The 16,309-nt window shown below is 40.1% G+C and overlaps 1 protein-coding gene across 4 annotated transcripts in view; it reads left to right on the top strand.

The window, feature by feature from the left end:
- The window catches only part of elovl6 (ELOVL fatty acid elongase 6), a 110,360-nt gene extending 102,470 nt beyond the window's left edge, over positions 1 to 7,890 (top strand). For all 4 annotated transcript variants that reach the window (XM_072255954.1, XM_072255952.1, XM_072255953.1 and 1 more), the window contains one exon: positions 5,715 to 7,890. In XM_072255954.1, the coding sequence (XP_072112055.1) occupies positions 5,715 to 6,142 (428 nt within the window). In that variant the 3' untranslated portion in view covers positions 6,143 to 7,890. The remainder of the gene's footprint in view (positions 1 to 5,714) is intronic.
- The last annotated feature ends 8,419 nt before the right edge of the window (positions 7,891 to 16,309 follow it).

The following is a 16,309-nucleotide window of genomic DNA, read 5'->3' as shown; positions in this document are numbered from 1 at the left end:
TGCCAGATTCTGTTTTAAGCCTATTTTAAGGGACAATATAATCCTAGCATGTCATTTAATAGGACAATCTAAAGCCCTGCCTATAGTCATTCCTCTTTTGGTTTCAGTGTCTTTCCAGACTGGGAAATTTCTTTCTGCTCAGAGAAATTTGTGCTCAGCATGATGACAGTATCATTACTGGCATCTGCTGCGTGTTCTCACCAACCACCCTGATCCCACGGTACCCCTCACTCTCTCCTGCTGGATGTGATGGGAGATGCTTTCTTCTCGTATATTGACCGTGCTGTTCTCCCCAGCACATTTAATCTTCCCTCAGAGGGAGGTGAGGGAGATGGTCAGTGTGAGGCAGTCAGTGAGCACACGGAGAAGCCGGTGCCAGTTACCAGCAATGTGTGCACTCACTGTGCTGGCCAGGGCGAGTCCTGAACCCCATGCCTCTTGAAAGTTAATACAGGGAGAAGCTTCATTTTGACAGAGTGGAGGGGCAAAGGAGAAGCAGCGTAGGCTTAGAGGCACAGTTGTAAAGGGTGTGCAGGGACAGGTATGTGCATCCATCATTGGAATGGCAGATGTTGAGTGCACATAGAACAGTAACAGACCCTAAGTCAGTAATCAAATGACCGACTAATCCCCTCGGCCAACACAATATCCCACATCCTTCCATGTTCCCCACATTCATGTGCCAATCCACACCTCTCTCAAATGTATGTGCCTCTACCATGGCCCCCAGCTAGCGCACTCCATGCACTCACCACTTTGTGTATTCAATAAGAAGGACGCACTGGTGTCAGATAGATATGTCAGTTTTACCAGAATAGCGCCAGGTCTGAGGAATTTTGGCTGTAAGGTGAACGGATAAACAAGGCCTATGCTCATTGCGAAAAAGGTTGATAGCTGACTTTATGGAGCTGCACAAGGTTGTGATGAATCTGGTAAATTTGGAGAACTTGTTCTTACTAATCTGTTTCAAGGATGGAAAAAAATGGTTTGAAGGGAAGAAGGCACAGGATACAAGAGAAGTCCTCATTATATAGGGTTGTGGTGATCTGTACCACTGATGGTAAGAGGGGAATAGAAGAGGTGTCATTCAACATGTTCAAAAGAAAATTGGATAGTGGAGAGGGTAATTTACAAAGTCACAGAGAAAGAATAGAATGGGGTTGAGCCATTTTGAACATGAGAAAATCTGTTGCTGCTGGAAATCCAGAGCAGCACACAAAATGCTGGAGGAACTCAGCAGGTCAGGCAGCATCTAGGAAAAGAGTAAACAGTTGATGTTTCAGGCCGAGACTCTTCTTCAGGACTGGAAAGGAAGGGGGGAAGTCAGAATAAGAAGGGAGGAAGAAGTATAAGGTAGCAGGTTATAGGTGAAACCGGGAGAGAGGGAGGGTGTGAGGTAAAGAGCTGGGAAGTTGATTGGTGAAAGAGATAAAGAGTGAGTGAAGGGGGAAATTTGATAGGACAGGGTAGAAGACACATGGAAGAAAAGGAGGGGGAAGAGCACCAGAGGGAGGTGATAGACAGGTAAGGAGATGAGGTGAGAGAGGGAAACGGGAATGGTGAAGGAGGAAGTGGTGGGAAGTTCGAGAAATCGATATTGATGCCATCAGGTTGGAGGCTACCCAGACAGAATATAAGGTGTTGTTCTTCCAACCTGAGTGTGGCCTCAACATAGCAGTAGAGGAGGCCATGGACTGACATGTCAGAATGGGAAGTAGAATTGAAATGGGTGGCCACTGGGCTGCTTTCCATGGTGGACGAAGCGAAGATACTGAGCAAAGTGGTCTCCCAATCTACGTCGGGTCTCACCAATATACAGGAATCAAGATGTTGTATATAATATGTTACATGGTGTGCAACGATTCAATAATTGAATATAGTTTTTTATTAAGTATGTTTAAATATTTCTGTCATAATTTCAGTCCTGATAACTTTTCCCTTTAATTACTATGCTTGCACTTTCATGTGATAGGATGTTCCTGATAGAAACTATCATATCAGTTGAAAATTCTACTTAAATTTAATTATTTTTTTAATGACTGGAAATTTAATATAGGTATACTGCTCCTTTCAGGGAGGTATTTGTGCAATTGCAAACCTGAACAAAAAGTTTTAAACTTTCTGAAGATAGAAAAATTGCAGTATCACTCCACTCTTTAAGGGAGGAAGGCAGAAGAAGGAAAATTATAGGCCACTTAGCATGACTTCAGTGGTCGGGAAGATGTTAGTGTCCATTATTCAGTTTGACGTTTTGGGGTACTTGGAGGCAGGTAATAAAATAGGCCAATGTCAGCATGATTTCCTTAAGGGGAAGGCTTGCCTGATAAATCTGTTAAAATTCTTTGAAGAAATAACAGGCATGATAGATAAAGGAGAGTCAGTAGATGTTGTTTACTTGGATTTCCAGAAGGCTTTTGACAAGGTGCCACACATGAGGCTGCTAAACAGGATAAGAAACCATGGTACTACAGGAAAGACACTAGCATGGATAGAAGATTGGCTGACTGGCTGGCAGGAGGCAAAGTGTCAGAATAAAGGGAGCATTTTAGATAGAAGGTATAAGACATCGTAGCATAATCAGGCCACTCGGCCCATCGGGTTTTCTCTGCCATTCCATTGTGGCTGATTTATTATCACTTACAACCACTTTCCCTTGCCTTCTCCCTGTACTCTTTGACGCCTGACTAATCATGAACCTATCAACCTCTGCTTTAAATATATGCTAAGACTTCAACTCCTTAGCTGACTTTGACAATGAATTCCACAGATTCACTACCCTCTGGTAAAGAAATTCCTCTTGTTCTCTGTTGTAAATGGACATCCCTCTATTTTGAGGCTATGCCCTCTGGTCCTATAATCCCACCCTATAGGAAACATCCTCTCTCCACAATCAATCAGTCTAGGCCTTTCAGTGTTTGAAACAGTCCAATGAGATTTCCCCCTAATTCTTCTAAACTCTCCAGCGAATACAGACCCAGAACCATCAATCACTCACTCTTCAAACATTAACCCTTCTTTCTCGGAATTATTCTCTTAAACTTTCTGTGGACCCTGGCCATTGCCAGCACATCGTTTCTTAGATAAGGGGCCCAAAACTACTCACAATACTCCCATGTGCAGTCCGACCAGTGCCTGATATCCTTGCTTTTATATTCTAGTCCTCTCAACATGGATGTCAACATTGCATTTGCCTTCCTTACCATGACTCAATTGTAAGTTAACCTTTAGGGAATCCTGCACAAGGACTCCCATGTCCCTTTACACCTCTGATTTTTGAGTTTTTTTCCCATTTAGAAAATAGTCTACACCGTTATTCCTTCTACCCAAGTGCATGACCATATGCTTCCCTACACTATATTCCATCTGCCTCCTCTTTGCCCATTCATCCAATCTGTGCAAGTCCTTCTGCAGACTACCCAGTTTTTCAACACCACCTTCCCCTTCACCTGTCTTCATATTGTCTGCAAACTTAGCCATAAAGCCATTTCCTCATCAAATTATTGATATATAACATGAAAAGTTAAGCAATACTAATCCCAGCAGAGCACCGCTTGTCACCAGCAGCCAACCAGAATAGGCCCCTTTATTCCCACACTTTGCATCCAGCCAACCTTCTTTCCATGTTAGCATCTTTCTGTAAAACCATGGGCTCTTACCTTATTAAGCACCACATGTCCAGCACCTTGTCAAAGGCCTTCTGAAAATTGAAGTGAACAACATCTACTGACTCTCCTTTGTCTATCCTGCATGTTATTTCCTTAATGATTTCCAGCAGATTTGTCAGGCAAGATTTCCCTTTGAGGAAACCGTGCTGACTTTGGCCTGTTTTATCATATGCTTCCAAGTACCCTTGAAATCTTGAAATCTCATCCTTAATGCTGGCCCTCCAACATCTTCCCAAACACTGAAATCAGGCTAAGTGGCCTAAAATTTCCCTTATTTTGCCTCCCTCCTTTCTTAAAGAGTGGAGTGACAGTAATTTTCCAGTCCTCAGGACCATTCCAAAATCTCGTGAATCTTGAAAGATAATTACTAATACCTCCACAATCTCTTCGGCTACCTCATTTAGAACCCTGGGATGCTCCTCTAGTCCAGGTGACTTGTCTACCTTCAGACCTTTCAGCTTCCCAAGCACTACCTTCTCCTTAGTAATAACAACTACACTCAATTCTGCCTCTTGACACTTCTGAATTTCTGGCGTACTGCTAGTGTCTTCCACGATGAAGACTAACGTAAAATACTTACTAAGTTCGTCCTCCATTTCTTCAACCCCATTACTCCCTCTCCAGCATCATTTTCCAGCAATCTGATATCTACTCTTGCCTTTCAGATTCTTTATACATCTGGAAAACAAAACTTTTGGTTTTTTTTTTAAATATATTATTGGCTAGCTTACCTTCATATTTCATCTTTTCTCTCCTTTACTTGACCTCTGTTGGCTTTTAGGGAGGGAAGGAGGGAACGTCGGCTCAGACGATGAGAGGCCTGCGTCAGGCATTATCATGCCTTACAAGGTGCAGATTGGAAATCTGTGTGGGGCGCCACTCCTCGCACAGACACTAGAGCAATGTGTGGTTAAGTACCTTGTTCAAGGACACAAACACATAGCCACAGCTGAGGCTCAAACTATTGACCTTCAGATCACTAGACGAATGCCTTAACCACTTGGCCACGTGCTCTGTTGGCTTTTAAGAGCTTCTCAATACTCTAACTTCCCTGTATTTTTTGCTATATCATATGCCCTCTCTTGCTTTTATGTCTCTTGTCAACCACAGTTGGCTCATTCTCATTTGTCTATCCTGCACTTTCCAAATTGCCCCCAGTAACTCAAGTCATTGCTATTCTGCCATCATCCGAGCTAGTGTCCCCTTCCAATGAACTTTGGTCAGCTCCTCTCATGCCTTCTTAATTTCCTTTTACTCCCCTGTAATACTGATACATCTCCCTCTCAAACTGTAGGGTGAATTCTGTCATATTGTAATCACTGCCTCCTCAGCGTTCCTTTACCTTAAGCTCCCTGATCAAATCTGGTTCATTACACAACACTCTGTCCAGAAATGCCTTTCCCCTGGTGGGCTCAACCACGAGCTGCTCTAAAAAGCCATCTTTTCTTGTTGACTGAAATGATGTTCCTCAGGGGTTGGTGTTGGGACTGCTTCTTTTCATGTTATATGTCAATGTTTTGAATGACAGAATTAAAGATACCCATTTAGAACAGATGAGGTAGGTTTTATTTAGCTAGAGGGTGTTAAATCTGTGGAATTCATTGCCATAGATGGCTGTGCAGGCCAAGTCATTGGTTATATTTAAAGCAAAGGTTGATGAATTCTTGATTAGTAAGGGCATCAAAGATCGTTTGGAAAAGGCAGGAGAATGGGGTTGTGAGGGATAATAAATCAGCCATGATGGAATGGTGGAGCAGACTCGATCGGCTGAATGGCCTAATTCTTCTCCCATGTCCGATGGCTTTGGGTCTTAAACGCATGATATACATTTAGAGATCAGTTCATAAACTTGCCTCACACTTCAATTCTTGATCAACTAGTAGTGGTTGGTCAGAGATTGCAATCTATTCAGAGTGACTGGAGTTCTTATGTAAGAACATGTGTTATTTAAATATGAGATCTGATGTTATTTAAGTATTTAATTTTAAACCTGCACAATGAAGTAACCTATATTTTTTATTACTGAAGTATTTCTCTTTATCCTTCTAGGAGACACAATTTTTATTATACTACGGAAACAGAAGCTCATCTTCCTGCACTGGTACCATCACATCACAGTCCTCCTGTACTCCTGGTACTCCTACAAAGACATGGTGGCTGGAGGAGGGTGGTTTATGACCATGAATTACGGCGTGCATGCTGTCATGTACTCCTACTATGCTTTGCGAGCTGCTGGCTTCCGAGTATCGCGCAAATTTGCCATGTTCATCACTATGACGCAAATTACCCAGATGCTCTTGGGCTGCATTGTTAACTATTTGGTGTATGAGTGGATGCAGCAGGGCCAATGCCCATCTCACATGCACAACATTGTCTGGTCCTCCCTCATGTACCTCAGCTATTTTGTGCTTTTCTGCCAATTTTTTCATGGGGCTTACCTGAGCAGCAGCACCAGGAAAGCACTGAAGGCCACCTAGATCAGAGTGGTGCAAAGTTACAGCTCAGGGGATTAGTCATGTGGCACAGTGACATGTTTCGAGTGCTTCAAAATGACAGCCTATTCTCATTAGGTTGGGTTAACCCGTTGAGCTTCCAATACCTCATTGAGATCACCCTTGGAAGTTTCAAATGCCACCGAGCAAATGAGAAAGTTGTGCGGTGTGAGAGGTTGCATATTGAACTGTTAGGTTTCAGTATTGGTGCTCTGCAATCTGATTTTTTTTAAACTGACAACTGAGGTATGAAAGGAGCTTAAAGGGTTAACTCAATTAGTCTTGAATCAGAAGGTTTTCTGAAGGCCAGCTAGAACAACCAAAAGCTTCAAGAAAAGATTAATGATTTTAAAATCTTAATTTTATGCGTTAATCAGAATCAAATGGTTCTGCACTGAAAATTGCTAGCAACTTCTAGACCATAGAGTCTCTGCCCACTAAAATGTAATATTCTTCCTTTAGAAATACCCACTATGAAACACATGTATTTTTCAAGGATATTGGTTATATATTGTATGGCCTCTTAAGAACTACCATTTGAACAGCATAGCTGTTCTACTTAAGAGAAATGGTGATTTATCGAAGGACAATAAGGTATTGCATTTTAGAGGTGATGAGATATTCCTAAAAGATTAAAACATTTCTTTCAATGTAATTTCTCATATAGATTTCCATTCTGAAAATTAATATTAGGCTGTGTGTAATACTTGTATGAAATTATTTTGCCTTTTTATATTGCTTAAAAAGATATCTAAAAATAAAGGGCAGAGAAATTTCATACAAAATGCATCCACAGATTCAGCTATCATTTGTGCAAAAATACTGATATTTCAAAGTGCATTTTCTTTGCACTTCGTAATTGAGTATGGCGAATATGTCAATCTGGAACATCCACCACTATTTGTCACTTGGCATCTAGGAACAATTTAGACTTCTTTCCTTAACTTTTAGTTTTCATGCTTCTTTTCGATTTTAAGTCACTGAAAATTTCATGGACCGTTGATTCTTTCTCAAACCACACTAGGATTCGATGGGTATTCACTTCTGCCAAACTCATTTGCTTGTGTGGCTCCCTTTCCAACCGTTGTTGCCTGTCAAATTGATCTCTGTACCGTTTCATTGATATTCTGTTCCCTCCTCATTCTTGCTAAAGTTTAAACACTCTGAAATATGAGAGCAATGGTTATTTGTGTTAGAGCAAATTAAGCTAAGCAGTTTGAACAGTTGTAATTTAAAAATTAAAACAGTTCGTGGGGTGTCGTATGCACACAGCAGAATCTGGGTTCCACAAAAGTATTTATATAAACCTGTTATGGGGTAATTTTACAGATATTTTTACTTGTATTTTTTGATACTGTGGTCTTATTGATAAATCGTTTGTTGTAAATAAATTAAGGCACGGCAGCTTTGAGAAACAATACTTAACGTTTAACCTGCTAACTACAGGGGATGGTGTCTTAAAATTATTTGCCATGTCCTGTCATTTTCAGATTAAGAAACTCGCTCCTAAAGATGTTTCTTTCAGAAAAAAAATCCTATTTTATGCTGTGATGATAAATGAGGTAATTGAAACAGCTACAACAATGTAACTTGCTGCTCCAGTTATTTAACACTGTATATCCAAGTATGTTTAAGCACAGACAAAGCATCCTCTCAACTAGAACTCTTTGGTTGTTTCCTAAATTACAATGTGTGAACTGCTGTTGCTGAAACAAACAATAAATATTTTTAAATGGGTGTGTAGTAGTTCGCTTCTTTTAATTAGAAAGTTAATTAAATATTCCTTCAAGGATATTATAAAATAAATTGTACTTTTGAATGTGTTGCTTCGTTTTGTATATATATATTTTTTTAAATAATAATCCCTCTCAGGAGAAAAATACTAGTATTGTTGCCAGCTAATTTGGAACATTTTTACACATTGCTGTCTAAGAGGAAGGAATGACTTTGTTTTGTCTGATGAAGTCAGATTTTAACCAGTAGGTTATGGAACCATAAATGTATGGATAATTCCTAGGGTCCAGATAGTATAATTTACCCTCAGTTTGTTTTTGACCTCTGGAACTGATCATGGAAAATTACCCAATCATCATCTCTACCAGTTATTTATCAAACTCTAGAACTTGCGTGAGTGCCTTGGATTTTCTCTGAATTTGCACTTTGGTGCTGCACAAACTTGTATAAACTGATAATGTGGCAAATCTTTTGTACAAGTTATGCACTTGTGTGCAAGGTGTCTAAATATCCTCAGTCTTGCACAACAAGCCCAGCCAAAAATGCACCTACCTTTTTAACTGGCCCTCGGTTGTGTACAAAACCTCAGGTGAGTGTCCTCCAATTGTGATTGTTCAGATCTCTTCAAAGTGTATTTTTGGGCACAAAATATCTGATATCTTTACAAATTTTGACCATTTCCAAACCAAAAATGGATTCTCACTGAGACATATAGTTTAATTTTACTACAATTTTATGGTTTATACTTTGCTTCCTTTTTGCAGTTTCGCAAACTTCTGTGTCATATGCATGAATGGTAATTGAATGCATTAATATTTAAAGTTCAAATATGTAAAAGTTAAAGGTTAGGTTAGCGTTATTTGTCAAATGTGTACTGATGCATGCGTTAAAATGTGTAATTTTGTGTCAGTGGCCAACAGTCTGATATGCAGGAGTGAGGGGCAGACTACAGATGTCACCATGCTTCCAGATGTAATTTGCCTATCGCCACAATAGCGGATACCATCTCACTGGCTCCCCACTCGACCTTGGAATGAAGTCATTGACAACTGTACTGTATTCATTCAGGTACAAAAATAATCACTGAATATTGTCAGCCCACCGACTCGGCAATCCTCCACCTCCCTTGACCACACTTTATTGGTTCTCACCACTGCTGCTGCAGTATTTATCATCTTTAAGGTGAGAACTAACAGCAAGTTAAGTGAATAACTTATTTAAAATGTAGCACATATGAAACTCGTAATTATAATTAAAATGAGCTGAACCAATTACTTGCCATCTCCAGGTTTCCCTTTCACTTTTTGTTTTTGACAAACCTGTTGAAGGCTCTTGATAACACCTTCATTCTGGAAGAATCTGCAGATGCTTAGCAAAACTATTTATCTAATATTAAACATAATTTGGTTTATACAACTAATGGCAAAATGAACATCTTTAATAAATATTTTATAGCAGGTAATGTTTTGAAAAGGTCTTGCAATAGGCAGTTATAGCTGCAGGTGGAAAATCAAGGGTGGCTTCCTACAAGAATCTACTTGCAGTGCTATTTGAGAAAAGGAACTGCACTTAATAAACTGGAGCAAAAGCGAGTAATGGCCTTTTATTCGAAGGATAATGGGGAATGTTCCTTTTTTATTTTTTATACTAAAATAACTGATAGAATATCCTGTTCAAATGAAAACATTGCTAGGTAGAAGAAAGCCTCTGTGACAATTGAAAACTTTGCTAGATCCAAACAAATTTGGTGTCACTTGCGTTTTGCCTTAGTAAACGTCATCAATTTTAAGATTTTGCAGGTCAAAACCTGTTGAGCACTTGTTTCCTTTAGTCATTTAATTGCCTACTAATTAGATTAATACATTTGGTAATGGAAAACAAGATTGTAAACAGCAACAGAGAAGAGTGATTGCTCTTACTAGTTTTGCATTTCTGTCTTTGGATTTGCTTTTACTCGTTAATTCCCTGACCTTTAATCAAATTAATCTTCTAATTTAGAGTTATTTTATTCTGATTAAAGGATCACACAAAGACGAATACATTTAAATTGTTGGGTGAATTTTGGCGTTACCTCTATTTTTGCTTAGTCAGTATCTGTGGAGCAATCAAACAAACCTCAAACAAAAACCAGTCAAACAGGGTGGATGTGACAACATAAGAACAGAACTTCTCACAATAATTGTGCAGCCATGTGGATCTAACATTAATTTTGAAAATTATAAGCTTAAGAAATTACTGTGCAGTGCACCTACAGTTTATAATTCATCTTGGAGACTTGTTAAATGTTAGTCTAATCATAGCAATGTGGAGATTTCCTTTTGAAGTTAGCTGTGTTTAAGATTTGTTCTGTTTCTTTGAGAATTTGTTGGTTTTCATAGTCCTGTGTAAAAAGTCACAACAATGATAGGTTCTGTATTTGGGATTGCTTTATTATTGTCGCATGTACCAAGATACAGTGAAAAGCTTGTCTTGCATATTATTCATACATATCAAATCATCGCACAATGCATTGAGCTAGAACGAGGTAAACAATAACAATCCGGAATAAAATGTAACTGTAACTGCAGTGACACTTTTAACTAAAACTGTACGACATGTAGCATTCTTACTGGCTTCCTGGGACAATAGAAACTCAGGGCACTATGGACTGAATTTATCGACGCTGTTGATAATTGAAATGGAGTGAATATTTGTGTTTCATAGAAACATAGAAAATAGGTGCAGGAGTAGGCCATTTGGCCCTTCGAGCCTGCACCGCCATTTATTATGATCATGGCTGATCATCCAACTCAGAACCCCGCCCCAGCCTTCCCTCCATACCCCCTGACCCCCGTAGCCACAAGGGCCATATCTAACTCCCTCTTAAATATAGCCAATGAACTGGCCTCAACTGCTTCCTGTGGCAGAGAATTTCGGTAAGTAGGATTAGCATTCATAGGCAGGTGGTAGAAACGATATAGTGGACACACACACATACGTTGCAGAAACTAATGTGATTGTTGGAGAGTTGCTTTCTTTATTATTTATTGACATACAGCATGGAATTGCCCCTTCGAGCCACGCTACCCAGCAATCCCCCAATTTAATCCTAGCCTAATCACGGGACAATTTACAGTGACCAATTATGGTACTAACCAGTACGTCTTGAGATTGGAAGGAAACTGGAGCACCCGGAGGAAAAGTCACAGGGAGAATGTGCAAACTCCTTACAGGCAGTAGCAGGGATTGAGCCTGGGTCGCCTGTACTGTAAAGAGTAGTGTGAACTATTACACTACCATGGGGATTGGGCCTGTACTGTAAAGAGTAGTGCAAACCATTACACCACCGTACTGCCTCAGCAGTACCCAGCTTTTCAGTAGGCAGTTTTGAATGAAAAATTATTTTTGGATTTCATTAACCAATCAAATGTGTTATTATTTACAGTGGTGCTAGAAAGTTTGTGAACCCAGTAGAATTTTCTCTATTTCTGCAAAAATATGACCTAAAATGTGATCAGGATTCTACAGACTTCACAAACTTTCTAGCACTACTGTACTGTAATTTAATGCTTTACCAATGGCTGTTAAAATTATCCTATTGAATGTAAGAGTGCATTGTAATTGGTGAATACCAGATAAATGAAGTTATAGAGATACAGCAGGAAAACTGGCCTGGCAGTACCCTACATACATGCCAACCATCAAGCTCTCAATTTTATCCAACCCTAACCCTTTTCGCACTCCCAACAGCTACGCCAGATTCTACCTATTAGGTGCACGTTAGGGACAACTTGCAGTGAGGAATTAACCAACCAACCAACATATTTTTGGCGTATGGAGGAGAAGTGGGACACCCAGGGGAAAATAATATCACAGGAAGAATTTACAAACTCCAAACTGAGCCAATTCCTATAAGGCCATGATTGAACCTTAATCATGAGCTATCAGGCATTGTGCCACTGTGCTGTTTCTCTGTCTACTTTACATTGACATGTGCTGCCCTAATTTTTACCAGTTTTATCTTGATTCTATAAAACCACAAGACATAGGAGAGGAATTAGGCCATTCAGCCCAATGAGTCTACTCTGCTATTCCATCATGCCTGATTTATTGCCCCTCTTAAACCCATTCTCCTGCCTTCTCCCGGTAATCTTTGACTAACCAAGAAGTTGGCAACCCTTGTTTTAAATATACTCAATGTCTTGCCCTCCACAGCCTTCTGCAGCAATGAATTCCACAAGTTCACAACCCTCTGGCTAAAGAAATTCCCTCTCACCTCTGTTCTAAGGCCGTGCCCTCTGGTCCTAACTTACCCACAATAGGAAACATCATTTCCACATTCAGTTCATTGAGGCCTTTCAATATTTGATTTCAATGAGATCTCTCTCCCCGCCCCACCACCACAGCCCATTCTTCTAAACGCCAGTGACTACAGCCAATCTTCATTCCATTCTAGTATCTTTCCTGTAATACTATGGGCTCTTATCTTGTTAAGCAACCATGTGTGTGGCAACTTGTCAAAGGTGATCTGGGATAAAAAGTAAATTACTTCCATTGTTTTTCTTTTGTCTATCCTGTCTGTTATTTCCCCAAAGAATTCCAACAGATTTGTCAGACAATACCTCCCTTAAGGAAACCATGCTGACCTTGGTCTTCTTTAACATGCCCCTCCAAGTACCCTGAAACTTCATCCTTAATAGTAGACTCCAACATCTTCCCAACCACTGAAGTCAGGCTAACTGGCCTATAATTTCCTTCCTTCTGCCTCCCTTTTTTAAAGAGTCGAGAGACATTTACAAATTTTTCTCCTCTGGAACCATTCCAGAATCTCATGATTCTTGAAAGGTCATTACTAATGCCTCTTCTGCTACCTCCTTCAGAACCCTCTGGTATAGTCCATCTTGTCCAGATGACTTATCTACCTTCATGCCTTTCAGCTTCCTAATCTCCTTCTCTTTAGTAATGGCAACTACATTCACTTCTACCCCCTGACTCTCAAAATTCTGGCATACTGATGTGTCTTCTACTGTGAGGACTGATGCAAAATACTATTTAATTTCATTCTGCCATTTCTTTGTCCTGCATTACTACTACTCCAGCATCATTTTCCAGGAGTTGAATCTCCATTCTTGCCTCTCTTTTACTCTTTGTATATATCTTGGCACGTGGCCAAGTGGTTAAGGCGTTGGACTAGCGACCTGAAGGTTGTGAGTTTGAGCCCCAGCCAAGGCAACGTGTTGTGTCCTTGAGCAAGGCACTTAATCACACTTTGCTCTGCGACGACACTGGTGCCAAGCTGTATGGGTCCTAATGCCCTTCCCTTGAACAACATTGGTGTCGTGGAGAGGGCAGACTTTCAGCATAGGCAACTGCTGGTCTTCCATACAACCTTGCCCAGGCCTGCACCCTGGAAAGTGAAGACTTTCCAGGCGCAGATCCATGGTCTTGCAAGACTAATGGATGCCTTTATATATCTGAAAAAAATGGGAACTACTGATATACTTTTATATTTCATTTTCTCTTACCTTATGGTTCTTTCTGTTGTTTTTTTTAAGTTTCCCGATTCTTTAATATTTGCTCTATTATATGCCCTCTTTTGTTTTTATGCTGTCTTTGACCTTCCTTGTCACCCACGGCTACCTCATTCTCCGTTATAATACTTCATTATCATTGGGAAGTATATATCCTGCACCTTCCGAATTGCCCCCAGGAGCTTCAGCCATTGCTGCTCTGTCATAATCCCTGCTAGTGTCCCCTTGCAATCAGTTTTGGCCATCTTCTCTCTAACGCCTCTGTAATTCCCTTTACTCCAGAATATTACTGATACATCTGAATTTTTCTCTCTGGTAAATTGTAAGGTGAATTCAATCATATTATGATTATTGGCTCCTCAGTTTTCCTTTATCTTAAGCTCCCTAACCAGATCTGGTTCATTACACAACACCTGATCCAGAATTGCCTTATCCTCATGTGTTCAACCACAAGATGTTCTTATAAGTTTTTTTTTCTGGTTGGCTGCAGGTGATTCTTCAGGGGTTTGTGTTGGGACTGCCCCTTTTCATGTTATATGTCAGTGATTTGGTTGACAGAATGAAGGATGTCCCTTTAGAACAGATGAGGTAGAATTCACCCAATCCAGTATTGCCTTTCCTCTTATGGCTCAAACACAAGCTGCTAAAAAAGCCAACTCGTAGGTGTTCTACAAATTTCCTCACTTGGGATCCAGCATCAACCTGATTTACCCAATCTACCTGCATATTGAAATCTCCCGTGACTTTCTTAACGTTGCTCTTATTCACATGCCTTTTCTATTTCCTGTTGGCATTTATATCCCACATCCTGGCTACTGTTTGGAGACCTGTAAATAACTCCCATCAGGGTCGTCTTACCACTGTAGTTGCTTAACTCTACCCACAGGGATTCTACATCTTCTGACTCTGGTATGTTGCCTCATTCTAAGGATTTGATTTCATTCTTTTTTTTACTAACACAGGCACACCACCCCCTCTGCCTACCTGACCGTCCTTTGATAGAATGTGTATCCTTGGATGTTAAGTTCCCAACTATGATCTTCTTTCGTCCATGTTTCTGTGATGCCCACATCATATCTACCAATTTCTAATAGAGCTACAAGATCTTCTATCTTATTCCATATGCTTCGTGCATTCAAAATACAGTGCCTATAAAAAGTATTCACTGTCCTTGGAAATGTTCATGTTTTATTGTTTTACAACTTTAAATCACAGGGGATTTAATTTGGCTTTTTTGACACGTCAACAGAAAAAGACTCAAAGTGGAACAGCTCTCTATAAAGTGATCTAACTTAATTACAAATAAGAAAAAACACAAAATAATTGATTGCATAAGTATTCACCCACTTCAAGTCAGTATTTAGCAGATGACCTTTGGCAGCAATTACAGCCTTGAGTCTGTGTGGATAGATCTCTATCTGCTTTGCACATCTGGACACTGCAAATTTTCCCCATTATCCTTTACAAGACTGCTCAAGCTCTGTCAGATTGCATGGGAATCATGAGTGAACAGCCCTTTTCAAGTCCAGCCACAAATTCTCAATTGGATTGATGTCTGGACTCTGACTAGGCCACTCCAGGGCATTAACTTTATTGTTTTTAAGCCATTCCTGTGTAGCTTCGGATTTATGCTTGGGGTCATTGTTTTGCTAGAAAACAAATCTCCCAAGTGACAGTTCTCATACAGACTGCATCAGATTTTCTTTCAGGATTTCCCTGTATTTTGCTGCATTAATTTTACCCTCTACCTTCACAAGCCTTCCAGGGCCTGCTGCAGTGAAACATCCCCACAGCATAATGCAGCCACCACCATGCTTCACAGTTGGGATGGTCTATTTTTGATGTGCGATGTTTGACTTACTCCAAACATAACGTTTGGTCTGATGACCAAAAAGATAAATTTTGGTTTCATGAGCCTATAGAACCTACTTCAGTGTCTCCCACATGCACTCTGGCAAGCTCTAGCTGAGATTTCATGTGAACTTTTTCAACAGTGGCTTTCTCTTTGCAGCTCTCCCATAATGTTGCAACTAATGAAGCACCTGGGCAACAGTTCTGGAATGTGCATTCACTTCCATCTTGGCCACTGAAGCTTGTAACTCCTCTAGAGTTGTCATAGGTCCCTTGGTGGCCTCTCTCCCTAGTTCCCTTCTTGCACAGTCACTCAATTTTTGAGGACAGCCTGCTTTAGGCGGGTTTACAGCTATACCATATTCTTTCCATTTCTTGATGATTGACTTAACTGTATTCTAAGGGATGTTCCGTAACTTGGATATTTCTTATATCCATTTCCTGACCTGTGCTTTTCAATAACCTTTTCACAGAGTTGCATTGAGTGTTCTTGTCTTCATGGTGTAGTTTTTGCCAAGATTCTGACTCTCCAGCAATTGGACCTTCCAGATACAGGTGTATTTCCACTACAATCAGTTGTAACACCGTGACTGTACACAGGTCCCCAAAAACTTCTTTGTGATTTCTAAAACCAAGTGTCTGCACTAGTGATGATTTGGTGTCATATTCAAGGGGATTGAATACTTATGCAGGCAATTATTTTGTGTTTTATACTTGTAATTAATTTAGATCACTTTGTTGAGATTTGTGTTCACTTTGACACGAAAGAGTTTTTTTCCTGATCATTGTCAAAACATCCAAATTAAATCCACTGTGAATCAATGTTGAATAACAATAAAACACAAAAACTTCCATGGGGATGGGGGGGGATACTTTTTATAGGCATTATACATCACCTTCAATCCTATATTCATTACCCCTATTTGATTTTACCCCCATGTTACACTTCAGCTCATCCCACTGACTGCAATTTTGCCCTATTTTCTGCCTGTCCACCCTCATTTCACCATACACTGCAACAACTTGTATACCAACTGCCCCAATCACTTCGGTTCCC

The sequence above is a fragment of the Mobula birostris genome, chromosome 4 (assembly GCF_030028105.1).
Source record: "Mobula birostris isolate sMobBir1 chromosome 4, sMobBir1.hap1, whole genome shotgun sequence".
Classification (NCBI taxonomy): domain Eukaryota; kingdom Metazoa; phylum Chordata; class Chondrichthyes; order Myliobatiformes; family Myliobatidae; genus Mobula; species Mobula birostris.
This window is presented reverse-complemented; position numbering and strand designations above follow the sequence as displayed.